The sequence below is a fragment of the Meleagris gallopavo genome, chromosome 7 (genome assembly GCF_905368555.1).
Source record: "Meleagris gallopavo chromosome 7, MGAL_WU_HG_1.1, whole genome shotgun sequence".
Taxonomy (NCBI): domain Eukaryota; kingdom Metazoa; phylum Chordata; class Aves; order Galliformes; family Phasianidae; genus Meleagris; species Meleagris gallopavo.
In genome coordinates this window covers 10,976,647-10,993,354 of record NC_139410.1, presented here as the reverse complement: position 1 = coordinate 10,993,354, position 16,708 = coordinate 10,976,647, and the positions used below count along the sequence as shown (strand labels likewise).

At 42.1% G+C, this 16,708-nt stretch overlaps 2 protein-coding genes across 6 annotated transcripts in view; one reads left to right on the top strand and one right to left on the bottom strand.

Annotated features, from left to right (window-relative positions):
- CDK15 (cyclin dependent kinase 15) overlaps positions 1 to 6,533 on the bottom strand; it is a 34,777-nt gene extending 28,244 nt beyond the window's left edge. Inside the window, exons 1-4 of the mRNA XM_010713462.4 lie at positions 5,753 to 6,533; positions 4,729 to 4,878; positions 4,481 to 4,578; positions 3,821 to 3,900 (exon numbers count right to left, since the gene is read on the bottom strand). Coding sequence (XP_010711764.1) covers positions 3,821 to 3,900; positions 4,481 to 4,578; positions 4,729 to 4,878; positions 5,753 to 5,863 — 439 coding nt within the window. The 5' untranslated portion in view covers positions 5,864 to 6,533. The remainder of the gene's footprint in view (positions 1 to 3,820; positions 3,901 to 4,480; positions 4,579 to 4,728; positions 4,879 to 5,752) is intronic.
- Positions 6,534 to 6,574: 41 nt separating this feature from the next.
- Positions 6,575 to 16,708, top strand: part of ALS2 (alsin Rho guanine nucleotide exchange factor ALS2) — a 37,865-nt gene continuing 27,731 nt past the window's right edge. For 2 of the 5 annotated variants that reach the window (XR_014884453.1, XR_014884452.1), the window contains exons 1-5: positions 6,584 to 6,718; positions 10,318 to 10,404; positions 12,520 to 12,674; positions 13,223 to 14,142; positions 16,315 to 16,675. Coding sequence is in view for 3 of the 5 variants with exons in the window: in XM_085228331.1 (XP_085084457.1) it covers positions 10,385 to 10,404; positions 12,520 to 12,674; positions 13,223 to 14,142; positions 16,315 to 16,675 (1,456 nt within the window). In the remaining 2 variants the exon portion in view is untranslated. Of the gene's footprint in view, positions 6,719 to 6,753; positions 6,869 to 10,317; positions 10,405 to 12,519; positions 12,675 to 13,222; positions 14,143 to 16,314; positions 16,676 to 16,708 lie in introns of those variants that run through there. The other 3 variants (XM_085228331.1, XM_085228330.1, XM_085228332.1) reach the window with 3 other exon arrangements.

Below are 16,708 nucleotides of genomic sequence, written 5' to 3'. Positions count from 1 at the left end.
CAGCTGTCAGCTTCTGAGCCAATGAGAAATCATTTCTTCCAGGAAAATGCTGAGAGAAGCAGGGGCTGGGAGCTCCCAGTGCCAGAGTGTGGCAGACTTGGGTCACCGCTGAGCTTCACGTTCATTCTGCCATCTACCTCCCAGCACATGCCCTCAGAAAGGCCCTTAGTGGACTTATGGGGAAACATAGGTTTCCATCAGCTTCCAGCTTTTGTGTAAAAGCTGCCAGAAGAAATCAGTTTATCTATGCTAAGATGAATTTAGCTAGATGCTTTTACATATTGGTAACTTTTTCCAGCTTTAGACTCAAAGAACAGAGATGAAGTCACTGAGTGCACAGTGATTTATACAGCTCTGGCATGTTTTGTCTATTGGCCTGACTATCAGCATAGCCTCAGAGCTGCTCCAGCAGTTTGCTTCAAACAATGCAAACAAACAATATTTGAAGGTTTTTAGACCGGTAATGCAAACTTTGCATCTTACAACCTAAAAATTTAGACTGGTTCTAGAAGCCTTATAGCTAGGTGTGGCCTAAGTGCATGTCAGTAGTGAGACTGCTGAGCAGTACGGGATACTTGGTAAGTGCTGGAAGCAGCAGAGAATGTCAGTTAGCTCTGGCACGGAGCTTGGTGCTGCTGGAGCTGAACTGCCCCTGGTACTGCCATGAGTGCACTGTGGTATGAACCTTAAATATGCTTCACACTGTACCTAATTGCCTGTGAACCCAATAATTATGCTCTGGCTATATCCCAGACAGACTCTATCTGCTATCGGAAGGGACTGCCAACCTGGCTGTGTGATACCTTGAAAATCCCACGTGGCCAGACTAATCTGTTGCTCCAGAGGAGTACAGAGGGTCCACAGTGAAATGAAGAATTCAGCCCCTGTGTCTGAATCAGGCCCCTGGGAACTGCTCCTTGTTGGTTGCTTCTACAGCCTCCTGCTGCGGTGTCAGGTGCTACAGCTAGAACTGAACTTAAAATGCATTTCAGCTCTGTGGGGCTTCCTGGGGTGAACTGGCTCTTTGTCAGTGGTGTGCCATTCCTCCAGGGTATCTGAGAATGTGCCACATGAATAAATCTTGTGCTTTGTTTGCACTATTGACTTACATTGTAAATTTGAGGTGTCAGATGCTGCAAAGCTGAGCAGTACACAAAAGATCTATTTAAAGTAGACTTTTCGTGAGATCACCCTGGTTTTCTCCCATACTGAATGAAGTTAAGACTCTCAGCCTGCCCTACAGTAGAGCATGTTAAAGGGGTGCTGATCATTAGAACATCATTAGTTCTGCATAGATAAAGCTTTTAAGGCTTATTTCTCTAGTGGACAAGTGTAAACACAGAGCAAAAACACCACAGCAAATGGGTATATGCAACTGTATAGCACAAACCATTCTGTAAAGAGCTATATTTTGGTATCTCTCTGCTTTCACTCAGAAATCAGCTAAAGAGTTTGTTAACTCTCTTATCTTAATTACACTTGTATAAGCCTGGAGTCAATCCACTGACATCTCTGGTTTTTCTGAGCTTCAAATGGAGTTGTCTGATGTGAGAGTCCCTCTGTGCTTGGGCTGCTGTGAATGCTGGCACATCCGGCCTCTGACACTCCATCTCGTGAGCAACAAAGTCTACCCTAGTTTTGAACTACAGTAAAAAGTAGAAAACAAAATACGTGTGGTCTCTTACATGCGTAGCTCTCACTGACACCAGACAACAGACTGGTGTAAAGGTTACAAACTTCTGTGAAAGGAAGAAACTGGATTATGGTCCTCTTGAGATAGTTGCACAGATGAAAATAGAAGCTTAATCAAGCAGGCAGTTTGTGAACTTGTGTCTGTAGGGACACATAAATGCATTCAACCAAAATCAAGCACTTAAACAAAAGCACTTCTTTCTCAAAGAACTTGAGAAAGCAGCAGATACTTTGCCCCGTGCTCTGTGAAGGTGACCGATAGAATTTCTTGCCATGCTGAAAAGGTAAATGTTGTTAAGCACTGGATTTACTCGAAGTATTTCTCTTCAAGCTGGGATGTGTGATCCTCCAGGTATCAGCTGTGTTTGTGCTAACACCAAGCAGACTTCCAGTCCACAACTGCCCAGTGTAAAAACTGCTGTGCTCTGCTAGTTCCTAGCAGACCTAGCTTGTGGAGGTGGCTGTGTGGCTTTGCATTTGTCAAAACAATAGCAGTATAGCTGTGTTTGGATTTAACCTAGCTCACTCCAGGTTTCATAGAGGTCTCTAGGTTAGGAGGTCAATAATCTTGGCTGTATGTTGAGGGAAAGGAGCACAGGTCAGACTTCTGCCAGGCCCACAGCCTGTGCATCTATGCACTAAAAACAGTTTGCATATGTATAGTTAGGTGTTTAAAGCTGAGCATAAGGAATCGGAGCCTGTTTCAGTATTGAACACTGAGACAGCAAAAAGATTTTTTGAAATGGTTAACTCTGAGCTGTGGCCTGTGGATACCTTGTGGATGTGCAATGAGCATTTCTGTCAGCATGCAACTCTGACAGGAGGAATGAGCTGAGGGACAGAGCAAACACAGGAGAAGCTGCCTGCTGCCCATGTGGCTAACGGTACAAAGGCTGTTCTTCTCTTTTAAAGCACATAATTTGGGGATGAGGGTCAAGCAGTGACAACTGACTGACTTCCTCCTTTTCCTCCAGAAATTCCCTGCATGCCAGGTTCTCTGTCCTTTGACCACTGGATCTGTTAAAGAATTCATTGTGGTGAAGCTGCATGACTTCCATGGAATTACATCCACTCAAGCCCTAGTGCAGAGGTGGGCCACCAGCAGGATTGATGCCAGGGAGGTGAAGTGTGTTGACAGAACAGAAGCCAGGTGAGTCCAGCTCTGCTTAGAGCAGTACATCATTAATGAAGTTTGATCCCAACACAGTCAGTGCTGGAGCATCCAAGGACTGCTCTGGAGAGCAGATCTGACACATGTTATCATTGATGTCATTTATATTTTTATTTTTAGTATTCAAAATATGCACAGTGACGGAAGGCTTCTCTCTTATTACACAGCCATAAAGTGTATAGCATCAGCCAGGCATCGTACTCCAAAAAAGATGATGCCCACTAAATAAAATCTTAAATCTGTTCCAAAAACATAGAGATTGAAAAACTAGCCCCTCTTTGACATGCCTTGTAATAAACTCCTTTATTACATATACTATGTTTGTTTCCATTGCTTGGAGCCCAGAATCTGCAGCTGCAGCCCAAGTTCTTCTTCCTCTGATTCTCCATGTAACTGGGACAAAACATGTATCCCAAAACATGTATCCAGAAGCTGACAGCTGCAAAAGAAGTTACTTATCTCCTGTCATATCTCCCTCTTGTATCTGATATGTCTTTACAGGCAATCTGTCTCACATCCAGTAGCCCCACCTGGCAGATGCAGGTCACTCTGATCTGCTACTGCCAGAGGGGTTTAGAAATAGCAGCGAGAAAGCAACCTGGATTGCAGACAGGAGATGTGAAGGGGTCCTATACTGCCAGAAGAGACAAGCTGTGGCTGCAGCCAGCCCTTTCCTTATCACAGGCTTGGCTGTATCTATCTGTCACATGAGGAAATACACAGGCCAGCAGGTTCCCCCTCCTTCTATCACATGCTTATCCCCAGAACACAAAGATCTCCTTCATGAGGGGATAAGGACACTGAGAGTTTTGTGAGAAGCACAGCTTGTACGCTCAGTCAGCAAGAAAGGAGTTAGGAAGCTGTCACACAGAGATTTTTCAGATTAAAACAAGTACTCTTCAAGAATGATGTCTCTCACTCTATACCAGTTATTTGACAAGGCTCTTAATTTCTTACCTTCTCGAATGGCTGTAAAGGGCACTCCCTCCTCTGTCTCCAGGCTGATAACTTTCAGTGCCACCAACTGACCATTGATCCTGACAGGTCAGAGCAGAAGGTCACACTAAGCACCTCAGTGCTTGGCATGATGACAACATTAACAGGCTTCTGAGGTGCTTCATACTCACCAAGCAAAAGTATTTAGGGCTCACTCTCCCTCCCAGGCCAAATTTAGAAACGAGTTGCAAATCTCGAGCAGCAGAATGGAACCAGCCCACCCAGACAGAGCAGGTATTGCTAGTGTGCCTTAGTGCTCCCACTCTTCCCTCTCACAGCTTTCCTGCCCCCATGTGATGACAGTGTGTCCTCAGCCTCAATTTTGCTGTCATTCAGGAATTCCTCATTCCATGGAAAACCCTTGCTCCATTTCTGATCTCCCTGGCATGCTGCCATGCAGCAAAATGCACTGGCAGAAACTCCATTGCTGAAGTGGAGGAGTTCTCTGAAAAAATTGGATGGGGCTTTGCAAATATTCCACTTAAAAGCAAACTCAGGCATTTGATTAGTCTTTATCTCCCTACAAGTACTCCAAATTGCCCAGCTTCAAGCTTATTCTTCTGATTTCTGTAAGTGATAGGCATTGGGAATGCACTTACAGCACTGGTGGTCCATACTCACCTGCTGATCCCCCTGTAAACAGTTGCAGAGGACCCTTCACACAGCTTCTCCAGATGTATGTAGGATGTGGCAGCTCCAAATGGGATGCCTTGTCTCTGCTTAATGAAAAAAAATGGTATACATGTTAGGTTGCCGTGAAGAACTAGAAGCTACCAGCATGTCATTCACCAATTAAATATGGATTCATGGTTGGAATAATCATAGCATGAAATATCTTCTGTCTGTCATTGTAGATGCTGCACACTCACCCATTTAAAACTCTCCACAACATCCTGTTCTTGGAAGGGATCAGTGTAAGTCCAAGGCCTCCACATCCTGAACCTTCGACTCTGGAGAGTGTGGAAATGCTGAGGCTGCTGTGAGGGCACAGGAAGGGCTCCTCTGGTTACATCTCTCAGCTGGCACAAGAAGAGAAGGCAAACCATATCACTGGTGAACAACCATTTAACTGCAGTGGTTCTTTCCTTTCTCTTTGACTGCACTGGCTTTAAGCACTTCATTTTCAGCTCCCTCCCCATCATTCATGCTTTACAGATGATTTCTAAGACATCCAGAAGGGAAAAAACTGTCTGTATGTTTCTGTCTTGGTAAACGTTAGCTCTGACAGCACACAGAGATAAAGCTGCTGCAACTACTGAAGAAACTTCAATCCGTATCATTCTAAATACATGATATTTTTTCTTACCCTTGATTTATTCCTTTCCAGATAGTAATCTGTTAGGGCAGGGAATAAAAAACAAATGCAGGAGTAAAATTTAAAGACATTTAAATTTATGCCGTCTTCTTCTCCTCTCCCTGCCACATTAAGCCTTTCTCACCACTGTATGCTTTAGACAGCCTGGTAATTTGGCCCATACTTTATAAGAGTGCCGTAAACCATAGAAAGTAGTAACAAATGGCAGGCAGCCTGCAGTCTCCTCATGGGCAGCTACATGGGATGGATGCCTGTCATTGGATTCAAACACAACAGGACTTGTAATGATGCCTCCTCCTGAACATTGATAGACAGATCATTAGCTCCCTCTTTTATAATCTCTCAGTGTCACTGAGCTTACTGGAGTGCAATCTCTTCCCATATCATCACATCAAAGGAACTTATTTGCTATCTAAGGCATGAAGTGCTCTCTCAGCAGTTTCACAAGCCTGAAGCTGCAGTGTTTGATGCTGTCTAGTTAGAAGCTAATGTGAACATCTGCGCTTCCTTACAACAAGGGGAAGAGCCCAGGTGCAATCTTTCACAGCGCAGAATCATTGCATGGTGATATTAAATACCTCTTCTGTAGATGCCGCTTCCACGTGCTGAAGGCTTCTGCTGTGCCACGAGCCCATTCCCTCAGAGCAGCAACTGCAGCACCGCGTCCTGACGGCGCTCACACACAGCATGTCTCCCCTGCTGTCCTGAGTCCTGCTAGCACTCTCTTTTTTCTCACTTGCTCCCCCCTCTAGCTGGTCCTATGACTTGCATGAGACCTCTGCCTCAAGCGTTCTTATGATTTCTGCAGTTTTTCTTTTAAAGTGCAATATGTAGTGATCCAAACTCATGCCTGCAGTAGCTCTGTTGGCTTAAGCTCATTGGGTACATGTCCTCTAAAAATATCCAACATATTTTCACAAAAAAGGAAGATGGAAGAATAGACAATAAATCCACACCTGCCCGTACAAAGCTCTTTTCCTTAAGTAACTCTCAGTGTGATAGATTAGGTAATTAACAGATTAGGTAATTGATACGTATCGCACAGGAACAGGCTGTGACTTTGCTCATGTCTGTACAACTACAGTTCTGTGTGCCATTAGCTTTAAGCTGAGCTGCCCGAGCAGTGTGGGTGAGCAGCGCACACAGCAGCTGTGCAAGTGTTGGCTGCCTGTAGCTGCAAGGCTTCCCACGCAGGAAGGCATTACTGGGCGTTATGATCACGTTCGTACAAACGGACTTTGAAAATATATTTAAACACAATCAACACGCGCAGTTTTGCACCGGCGCGACTCGCCCGACCCGCGCTGACGCCACAGCCCAGCAGCGAGGGCGGAACGTTCAAGCCCGGAACGTTCAAGCGCGGCCGCGCACGGCGGCGTTTTGTCCCAGGCAGGGACCCGTCGGCGCGGCCGCCTGAGCCCGCCCCCGGCTGCGGCTCCTCCGTCCCGCCCGCTGCGCGGCGCAGGCCCCGCCCCGCGTCCCCCAGCTGATCCGTGCCCCGGCGGCGTGGGCGGGCGGTAGGATCGAGCGCGCGGCCCGGTGAGGTGCGAGGCGGCGCGCGGGAAGGAGCGTGCGGCGCGTTTTGCTCCTTTGCGGCGGCCGCGCGCAGCTGTCGCCCGCTCGCGCTCTTCCCGCCAACGGTCTCTCCCGCGGGGGGCTGAGGGGCAGCCGCCGAGGCGGCGGGACGGTAACGGGTGCGGGAAGTTCGGGGCAGGCGCGGGGACGCGGCCGGGCTTTTGCCGGAGAGGGGCTGGAGCGCGGCGCCGGGTGGAACCGCGCTGCCGAGGGGCCCCGCGGGAGCTCCGTGCGTCGCCCGGGCCCGGGCCGTAGCGCGGGAGGCGGCGAGGGGCTGCGCTGCGCCGGTGAGCCCGCTGCGGGCCTCCGCCGGGCCGCGCTGACGGGATGGCGGCTCTCGGGGCTGTGTGGGGCGAGGAGCGTGCGTTCCTAAGGGTTCATGAGGAATTTTCCCTTTCGCTGTGAGGAGGTCACCTGAAGTCACCTCTTTATCTCTTTTCACTTTCGCTTTGCGTGACTCGGTTTCTTAGGGCTGAGCGCGCTTTCACCTTTCAGCGTCCCTCAGTGGCATCCCGGCCCGGCTGTGCGGGCGGTTACAGGCGGTGTAGCACAGCCGGAGTAGTTGTAGAGGGGCCGATGTTCCTCGGGGTGAAGGCCTCGCCGCCGCTGTCACGGTACGCTGCCTTCATAGAAGTAGCCGTGCTCAGCAGCTGTCTGGCTCGGGAGGGAAGGCATCTGCGTGTGTGCTGAATGAGGAAGGTGTGGTTTCAGAAGAGGGGGCTGAGGGATGCTCACAAATCTTGGAGTCTCTTGTCTGTTCAGTAGATCTTAAATTATTAATTGGCTGGTGTAACAGATAATATTTGTCCCAGTTCTTTTGGCTAATGCTAAGTGTGCCTAAATGTAGGCAATACTGGTGTTGACAGCTCCTAGCTTTGAACTAGGAAGCTTGGAGGTAACCCTTTTCAGCAGCTGTGCAACAAAGTTGCAGTCCTCCTAGTTAAGTGCTTACCAGCTCTACAGCTCTGTAGCAGTAAGCCGACATATGGGGATGTTATAGAAGTATTTGTTATTATCTGTCAACTGTAGCAGGTAAATAAACTATCAGATGGTGATACATCTTTGAGGCTGATGGGAGTTCCATTATTTTTGCAAGTCACAGGTGTATGGGTTGTTTCTGTTCAGCCTTGAATATGAGATTTCTTTTATGTCTGTGGTACTTAGTACTCAATGTCCAGTGAGGGCTGTAGTCCTATAGTAATCAGATGAATGTTTACACCAGGTCATTCCTTGCAGTAGCAGTTGTTGCAGCGTGGCAGTGTTTGATTTCTGGAGAATCGGAATTAGCAATCTGCTCTGCTAGTGGGAGCCATGACATCAGTGTCAAAGTAGCGACCATCTGTTTGTAACAAAAATCCACTTCATAATTTGGCTCTGTTTGGCAGTGTTTGCAGTTCTTCTCTTGCAGTGTTGAGGGGGGAAAAAAAAAAAAAAGCAAGCATGTGGGCAGAGCAGTGCAGGTGCTGATAACTTAGCAATCCTTCATACTATGAGAGTATGTGGTATCTGTTTTTTTCACTTCTGTGATTATTAAACTTCACTACATATAACAGTCCAGGTGAAATAATGCATTTGTAAAGCTACAACATCATTTATAAACAAATGAAATTAGGTGATGGGCTCAATAGAAAATGGCATGTTCTGATCGTGAGAAAACAACTTTCTACTTATAATGAGAACTTGTTACTAGAAATAAAATAGTAAATTTTTGTGCAGTTGAACCTTGTGAGACAAATACATTTTTGAGCCATTAAAAATAAATTCCTCAGTGATAGAAGCCAAGCATATTCAGAGTTAATTTCTCTGGTCTTAAATATTTATGGTGTGATACAACTGTTGATACTCTGACAACTCTACTAAAGTTCATATAGTCCATGAGGAAGTTATATATTTAGCTACAGTCCTTCACAAAGAAGTGCCAAGATCTTCAATAAAAGACATTCTAAGAACTGTATTTAAATGGGCTTATTCCAAGCAAGAACACATAACAAAATCAGAAGTTCTAGGAATGATTCTATTTCTTTTGATGTTTCATCAACACCTGCGTTACTGAAGTGTTGTATGACAGTGTCTTTATCTTCAGACTTCCTCTGTTAATGTAAAAATTGACAGTAGTGGGTTTGTTTGTTAGTTAGTTGTTGTTATTGTTGAGAAAGAAGAGGAAGAAATGCCTTGAAAGCATTTCAAGTATCTTTCTGATGATGAATGCAACTGTTTCTGATCCTAGAAAGTCTGATCTGACTTGCTGTTTTCTTAAGTGCAAAATACATATGGTTCATCACAACACTATTTCTCATATTAATTTGATTTTTTTAATTTTATATTTTATATATTATATTTTTATATTTTGTTTTATATTTTTGTGACTCCTATCTGCTCTTTGCCAATTCTGAAGTGCGAATCACTGTTTTGGTGTCCTGTATCTGGTGTTACAAAGGTCTGCATGGTACCTCATTATTCAGAGCATTCTAGTGCTGGAAAGCACTGGAATTTGTGTGAGTTATTTCTAATTATGAATTGAAACTTTTCTGTATGCAGTTTACAGCTTTGTATACGTTATCTCTTGTGATCAAGACTTGTCTGTTTTCTCTGTATAAGGGGTTCAAATATTCTAAATTTTTTTCTTGGAGATGAACGATCTTAAAAGGCCATTATGTTAGAATATTTTTCTGTTTTTCTTACAGCAGATACAGACAGCAGCTATGCTGAGACAAAATGGCTGAAAGAATTTGTCTGAAACTTATTTCAGTAAATGTAATCACGTGTTCCTTAATGTAATTAAAATTTTCATTACTTCATCTAGCCAGGTAGTGCATTGAGGAAAAATACAGTTCTTTCTCTACCCAACAGACAGTAAGAAACAAGTATTCTCTGTAGTGTCACTTTTCTTACAGGATGAATAATACAAAGGTATCTTTGGGAAGATGGAAAGGTGTGAGCGTAGATTTCCAAAATTCAAAATGGAAAAGGATAAAAGCATTAAATAGAGCAGCTGCTTTTTCCTCATTGGTTCATGTAGACTTATCATATAGCTACTCTGATACCAGATTCTGTGAATAAATGTTTTGAATTCTTCCACTGTTTTTTTGCTTTCCTGCACAAGCTTTAATAGAACTGTACTCTGTTACATATGGTAATGTGATTTGATTCAGGATTAAGAATTGAATTCCTAACTGTTATCTACTCCTATAAATATATTTGTCTTATACATTTTGTTTCAGCTTAGGATTCTTAAACTGAAAACAAATCAATTATTCTGCTTCAATGTTTTTTTGAGTGTGTACAGAGAATTAGAGTTTTTCTGCCTTTGAACTAGATTTTGATCAGTTCACCCTTACAATGGGCCTACTGTGAGAAGAGTAGGTAGGACAAGTCTGACTGCTTAGCTTTGTCTGCCGGCTCTGTGTGAGTGAACCAAACCATCCTTGTGTTGTGGAAGTGATTATTGATTTTTTACATGTGAGGTCTAACACTTTGCTTCTTGGGGTCCTGGGATTATTATCATCTTGGTTTAATATTACTTGCAGTTAAATAGCTGTATTTTTTTTGTTGTTGTTTTGTTTCACAGTTTGTGGAGGGACTGTTCCTTTTGAAAGAAAGATGATTTGGTGGTGATGGAGTGCTGCCACTGACAGATGGCCTCACAGGAAAGAAGGTGAGAATGAGTGAGCAGCTAGGTAGAGAGCCACAGAGGCTCCCAGAAATGTGCCAGCCAATGATTGCTCTGTGAAATTACCGAGTTCATGTCAGCATACTCTGTGTGTAACCTAAGGTGAAGGAGAGAGGAGTAACATAGCTTTAAGTTTCAGTTATGTCCGGAACAGTCAACTTATTAAAACAGCAAATTCTTTTGTCAGTTATTTATTGAACCTTGTGGACATGGAAACTTAAAAGTAACATTGTCTGGTGAACAGTAAAATCATCTCTGTTGCCTGAGATGGAAAATTAGTATCTTATAAGAAATTCTGGGATATAGGTATCCACACGATGATCTGAGGGTTATCAAATGAATAAAATCTGGAGTATAAGGCTGTAAACTAAACTGAATGCTGACAAAAGCTCTGTTATCAAAGAACACAACACTGTAATGTGCTTTGTCCATCTCAGTAAAATCCATGTTCTTGTTTCTAGCCAGGTACCCTAACTGTGATGTCGGATTTTTCACAGAATCACACAATCACAGAATTGTGAGGGTTGGAAGGGAGCTCTGGGGATCATCAAATCCCTAACCTCCTTTTTCTGGCCTGTAGTTACTTGGTTCTTTTTAAATGTATTTATATTCTAAACTCAAGTTCTCCGCATCTAAAATGCAGCATGGACTCTGCATTTTAATATTATGTTTGTAATTTGGATTACATTACTTACCTGAATCATAGAATAGTTCTTGTTTGTCATCATGGAGTTCTTCTTTTTCCTTTATATGGAAGAAGAGATTGAGGATAGGTACTGGAGCTGAGAGAGGCATAATTCAGTCTTGTGTAAGTTCCTCTCAGCTTAAATGTTGCAAAGGCAGACTGTGCAAAGGTGTTGTTTGGCTGATGCACCACAATGAGCAAAACGTTGTTTAAAAAAAAGAAAACCACAACAATCGTCTTCGTGAATAAAGCTTGTGGCTTTTGAATGTGCTTCTTGGGTGTTAGAAACTGTCCACAATGTAGCCTCTCAGACTAATTTTTTCTGAGTTTTCTTCAGTAATTAAATACGTGTGTTATGTAATGTCTTTTATTTTAACCAAACACTGCTATTCCATCAAAGCTCTTTCATTACCTTTTTGTATTTAACTTCAGGTTCATGCAAAGCTGAGAGAACTGTTTTACGTAGGCAGTAAATGACTTGACAGTTGCCAAAGAAAGAGCTAAGCCTACTTTTCCTGCAGGGTGGAGAAGTGTCTGTTGTATATAGATTTGGAAATCTGAAGAAAACTCTTAATTTGAAAGTCTCTACTGATGTTTGAAAACTTTTTTTTAAGAATATGAAGTGACTTCACAATTTACTAAAAGTATGCTTGTTGTCAGAGTCCAAAGAATTTCTTTTGCTGAATGGGAGAAGTTGCTGGCTGAGCATTCAAACCAGAGTGTAAGTGTTAAAGAACCTTTGGATAGCTTCAGTTGTGTCTGTGAGCACAGATACTCCCATGATGTTTCAGGATTGTTTCTTTTCCTTGGTCCAGTTGATATGAATGACTGGTTCATTTGAACCTGAGAAGGTTGCTAAGAATTGAAAGATCAGAATGTTTTTTTTTTTTTCTACATCCAAATTTCCCCAAATTAAATAGTACAAAATTGAATAAAACCTAACAATCCAGAAGTATTCTTTCTATTTTCTAAGATGGGAAGAGTTCATGTAAATCTCACTGTAGAGAGGAATAGAGTTGCTTGGAAGAACTGATGCAACTATCTCCCCCAGCACACCCACAGTGGCAAAATTGTGCATGGATTTTATCTCCTTGCTGTGAGCAACAAGTACAAGATGTAATTAGTTGTATTATTTGCAAATAAATGTGTCTTTAAGGATTGCTGGTAACAGTTTCTTTGAGGGTAGTAAAGGAAAAATGAAAAACTAATAAACTCAAATAAAATATTTTTGTTTTTAATTTAAAGAGCATTTCATTTAAGATTACCAAATTGTGAATGAGTTCTGTTGATGCCCTGAATTTAAAACTAATATACAAACTTCTGAGTTTTTCCTACATGAAAAGCAAGCTTTTGTAGTATTGCAGTACCACAAAAAATTTCAAGCCAATTCTGTGCTTTCTTCAATCTTTTTGTAGCTCAGAAGAGGCAGAAGGAGCCAAAGAGAGAGGCCTGGTCTATACCTGGAGAGCTGGTTCCTGCTCTATAACTCCAGAAAGGCTTCCAGGCCTCTGTGGAAAGACTGTATTGCAGGCAGCCCTTGGTACAAATCACGGCTTACTTCTAACAGACGGTAATAACTATGTTAATATTTAAGATTTGCATCAGTAACAAACTTTAATTATTGCCAGCCTTTCTTTTAGAATGTTTCATTGATTACATCTGCAAGTCTCATGTGCAACAACTTTCAAACTGTTTTTTAATGTTGCCAGTATTTCCTTTTTAGTTATAAATACCTTAAATCTGTGTTGGAGTAGAGTTGAGTGTTTTCTTTCCTATTCTTTTTGTGATGGCTCTGGAATTTCCATTTGAAAATGGTAACGTAGTCTAAACTGTCTTAACTCAAAATGATATTTATGCAGTGTATTTCATTTAGAAAAGACATTACAATAAGAAGTTCTCTGGATTTCCAGCAGCCTTGTTTTCCCATTGAAGGAGGCATAGAACTTAGCAGCAGTAGTGGAGGGCAAACAGCAGTCTTTCTATATCAATAACCACAGTTTTGTTGAGATGGGATTAAACTAAAAATTGATATTTATCATAACGTTTTCTCAAACTGCCGTATTGATTTAACTTCATTAGAATTGTGATTTTTTGTTCTTATTTTTTTTTTTTTAATAGGTGGTGAGGTCTACAGTTTTGGGAAACTGCCCTGGAGATCAGGACCAGAGGAGTTCTGTGCTAATAGTCCCATTTTAGAAAATACGTTGCTTGGGCAGCATGTTATTACAGTGGCAGCTGGCAGCTTCCATAATGGAGCTGTGACAGAAGGTGGTGTGGTGTACATGTGGGGGAACAATTCTTCCGGACAGTGTGCAGTTGCTAATCAACCATTTGTGCCAGAACCACAGCCTATCAGTATTTCTGATTCTGAAACCAGTCCTCTGCTATCAGTAAGGATTTTGCAGCTAGCATGTGGAGAAGAACACACGCTGGCACTATCACTAAGCAGAGAGATATGGGCCTGGGGGAGTGGCTGCCAGCTGGGCCTTATAACAACAACTTTCCCAGTGATAAAGCCACAGAAGGTAGAGCACCTGGCAGGACGTGTTGTGCTCCAGATTGCTTGTGGAGCCTACCACAGCCTGGCTCTGGTACAGTGTCTCCCTGTGCAGGAGATGAAGCCTATTCCAGAGAGGTGCAATCATTGCAGTCAACTCCTCATTACCATGACAGACAAGGAAGATCATGTAATCATTTCTGATAGTCACTGTTGCCCACTGGGTGTAGCGCTGGCTGATAAACAACCAGAAAACCATGCCTTCTGTTCTTCGTTGGAAAACCTGGAAGGAAAAAGTGTAACAGGTAGTGAGAGTGAAGACTGTAAAAAACCTCTTGTGGAAGAACATGCGCTTGTTGCTTTAGAATCTGATGGAGCAAGTTTACTTTCCAGCAACAATGGACAGGAAGAGAGTGGAATTTCTAGCCTTGGGAATATTCTGTGTACTGACAAAAAAGAAGTGAAAGAGTACTTAATCAGTTTATCTGATCACACGTTAAATGAGAGCCTGGAGAAAAATACCTGCACAGGATCTGAGCAGGTTGGTAGCCAGTAGATTGCTTTGGATGTGCTGCAACTCCTGTTATATATGTTATGCTTGATGTTACTCTTATCACAAATTAGACACTCAGTTTAATGGGACTGTGGTATCCTATAGTTTCAAAGTATTTCGTCACTCAATGGCTCTCAATTTTGAAGTCTAAGAGTTTTTGTCCCCTATCCTTGTTGAGTTGTAACCCTTTGATGCAAGTAGCAGTGACAGTGCTATAGTCTTAACTGCTTTTGATCCTATGGAGCATGAGGAAGTAAGCTTGCTTGCCATTCTCTTCTCTAGACCTTCTGTGTTGTATGGGTTTCACATTTGTGTAGAAATTGTCGAATTTACCTTCAAGGTAAAGCTTTCTTTACTTTGCATGGAATAGATTCTTCACAAATCTGTTTAATTTCTTGATGTTAAAACATTGAAGAAAAGCTTTCAATATTAATCAGCTCACAGTGGGACAAATGGATAAACAGGGATAGGAATTCATAAATACTGCTCTGTTTTGAGCGATGAAGAAAATAGTTCAACAGTACTATTTTGATGCTATAGCAGCACAGTTAATTAAAATCTTCTTAATAAGGAACAGTTGTTGTTTGATGTGAAGGTTTAAAAGCACTGTTTCCCAGCTCCCTGAGAAAATATCACCATTTCTATTATTTGGAAAAAAAAATTTGTATATCAAAGGGGGATATAGTACATATAACCCCAAAGCCCCTAGACTAAAATCTAATGCAAAACTTGACAGTACAGTCTTGGCAGTATCTACTTGAGTACTAGGTGATGTATGGTAAAGGTAACTTCTGTAAGGTAAACTGCTACTCTGGTTCAATTTGTGAAAGTTAAAGCAGAAATAAGAAAATTTCTTCCATTGTTTCAGATGTGAGTATAGACGTATCTTAAATTTCTTAAATTCATTTTACAATTATCTGGGATATGTTGTTGTCACTGCTTGCTAAAACATAAGTAAGTAGTATTAAGAACAAAAGGCTGTCCTGTAATTTGATATTTCAACATGTTCTGTTTTCATATTGAGAGATCTATTTAATAGATGTTACCTAGACACAACTGTCCTTGCTGGTACGAATGGAGTCTCATACTTGTGAGCTCCTCAGAATCTTGCAAGCACTCGTGCCGTTAGGAAATAACTGAAATAAGTCATTTCATGCTCTGTCTTGATTTCTTGCTCCAGGAATGGTTCTAAAATAGTTTTTCTCACACAGTTCCAGGAATTAGACAAATATGGGATTGATCCAATGCAACTGAGCATCTTTATCTCTTCTCTTCAAGTGACTCATGGATGCTCATGTAATATTTCATCTTAGTTTTGGAAAAACACAAATGGCAACAAACCTGGTCTCCCAAGTTATAATGTGCAAATGAATAAGACAATCCCAGCCCTTTAGGCTACTTTTTCACAAAAATATCAAAGATTCTTTCCTTTCTGATAGGATAAAAATAAGTTATAACATTTTCCATCCAAATATTGGATGACAAAATAGGACTTGCTGTCCTGTTTTTGCTTTACTATCTTGTGTATCGTCTCTTATTTGATAGGTGAAATTATTGTTGTTGCAGGCAGTGATGCACTGATACTGATCATTGTCTTTAGTCAGTTTATCACTCGTGTAACTTGATGACTTAACTAAGTGTTTTATGGCTGCATTAGCAGTGTAGGAGAATATATAGATAGAGTGGTCTTAAGGCAAACCTTGGAAAAGAAATCAGTGAATCACTGTTTACCTTTTAATGTATGGAAGGGAGACCTTACATTTCTTTTAGTACACTGCTCAGTGATGCACTCTGTTTGCTGATAAAGTTGGTAATGAGCCTAAAATATATTTGTTTGCAAAGATCCATTTTGTTGTATTAAGAAAAACAGAAACCAAAACCACACCCACAGAAATAGCCTTCAGCCCCTTATGAGTGAACTACATTGTGGCAAGTCCAGAAGACACTTGGAGGTGTTTTTGGTCATATCCATAGAAGTGATGCTCAATCTTAACCTGTGATTCCAAGGATTAGTAGTAGTTTATACCAGAGTGTTAAAGAAAAACATTTCTTAAAATGTCTTGTTCAGCATAGCTCTTAGTTTGATTAATGAATCAGCCCACTGTTATGTGCTGTCTTTATAATACTTTGATTTTTGTTGTTGTTTTTATTTTATTTTAGCTTTCTCAAGGAGAACAAACTGGTGCTTGTATCCCTGGTCCTCCAGGTACAAGTGCATCTGCCTTAAACAGCCTGGTGGCCTCTTGTGCATCAGCAGTTGGTGTGAGAGTAGCTGCTACATATGAAGCTGGAGCGTTGTCTCTGAAGAAAGTAATGAACTTCTATGGCACACCTTCAAATGAACCAAGCCCTCAGCCTGGCAGTGGTTCCACAGGGCCTGAAGCTCTGAAAGACAGTCGAGAAGAGCAGGTCAAACTGGAATCAATGCAGGGGAAGAAGAGTTCCAGTTTAGTAGATATTAGAGAGGAGGAATCAGAAGGAGGAAGTAGAAGACTTTCCCTGCCTGGCCTGTTATCACAAGGTAAAACAAACAAAACAAAAAACCCCACAACAA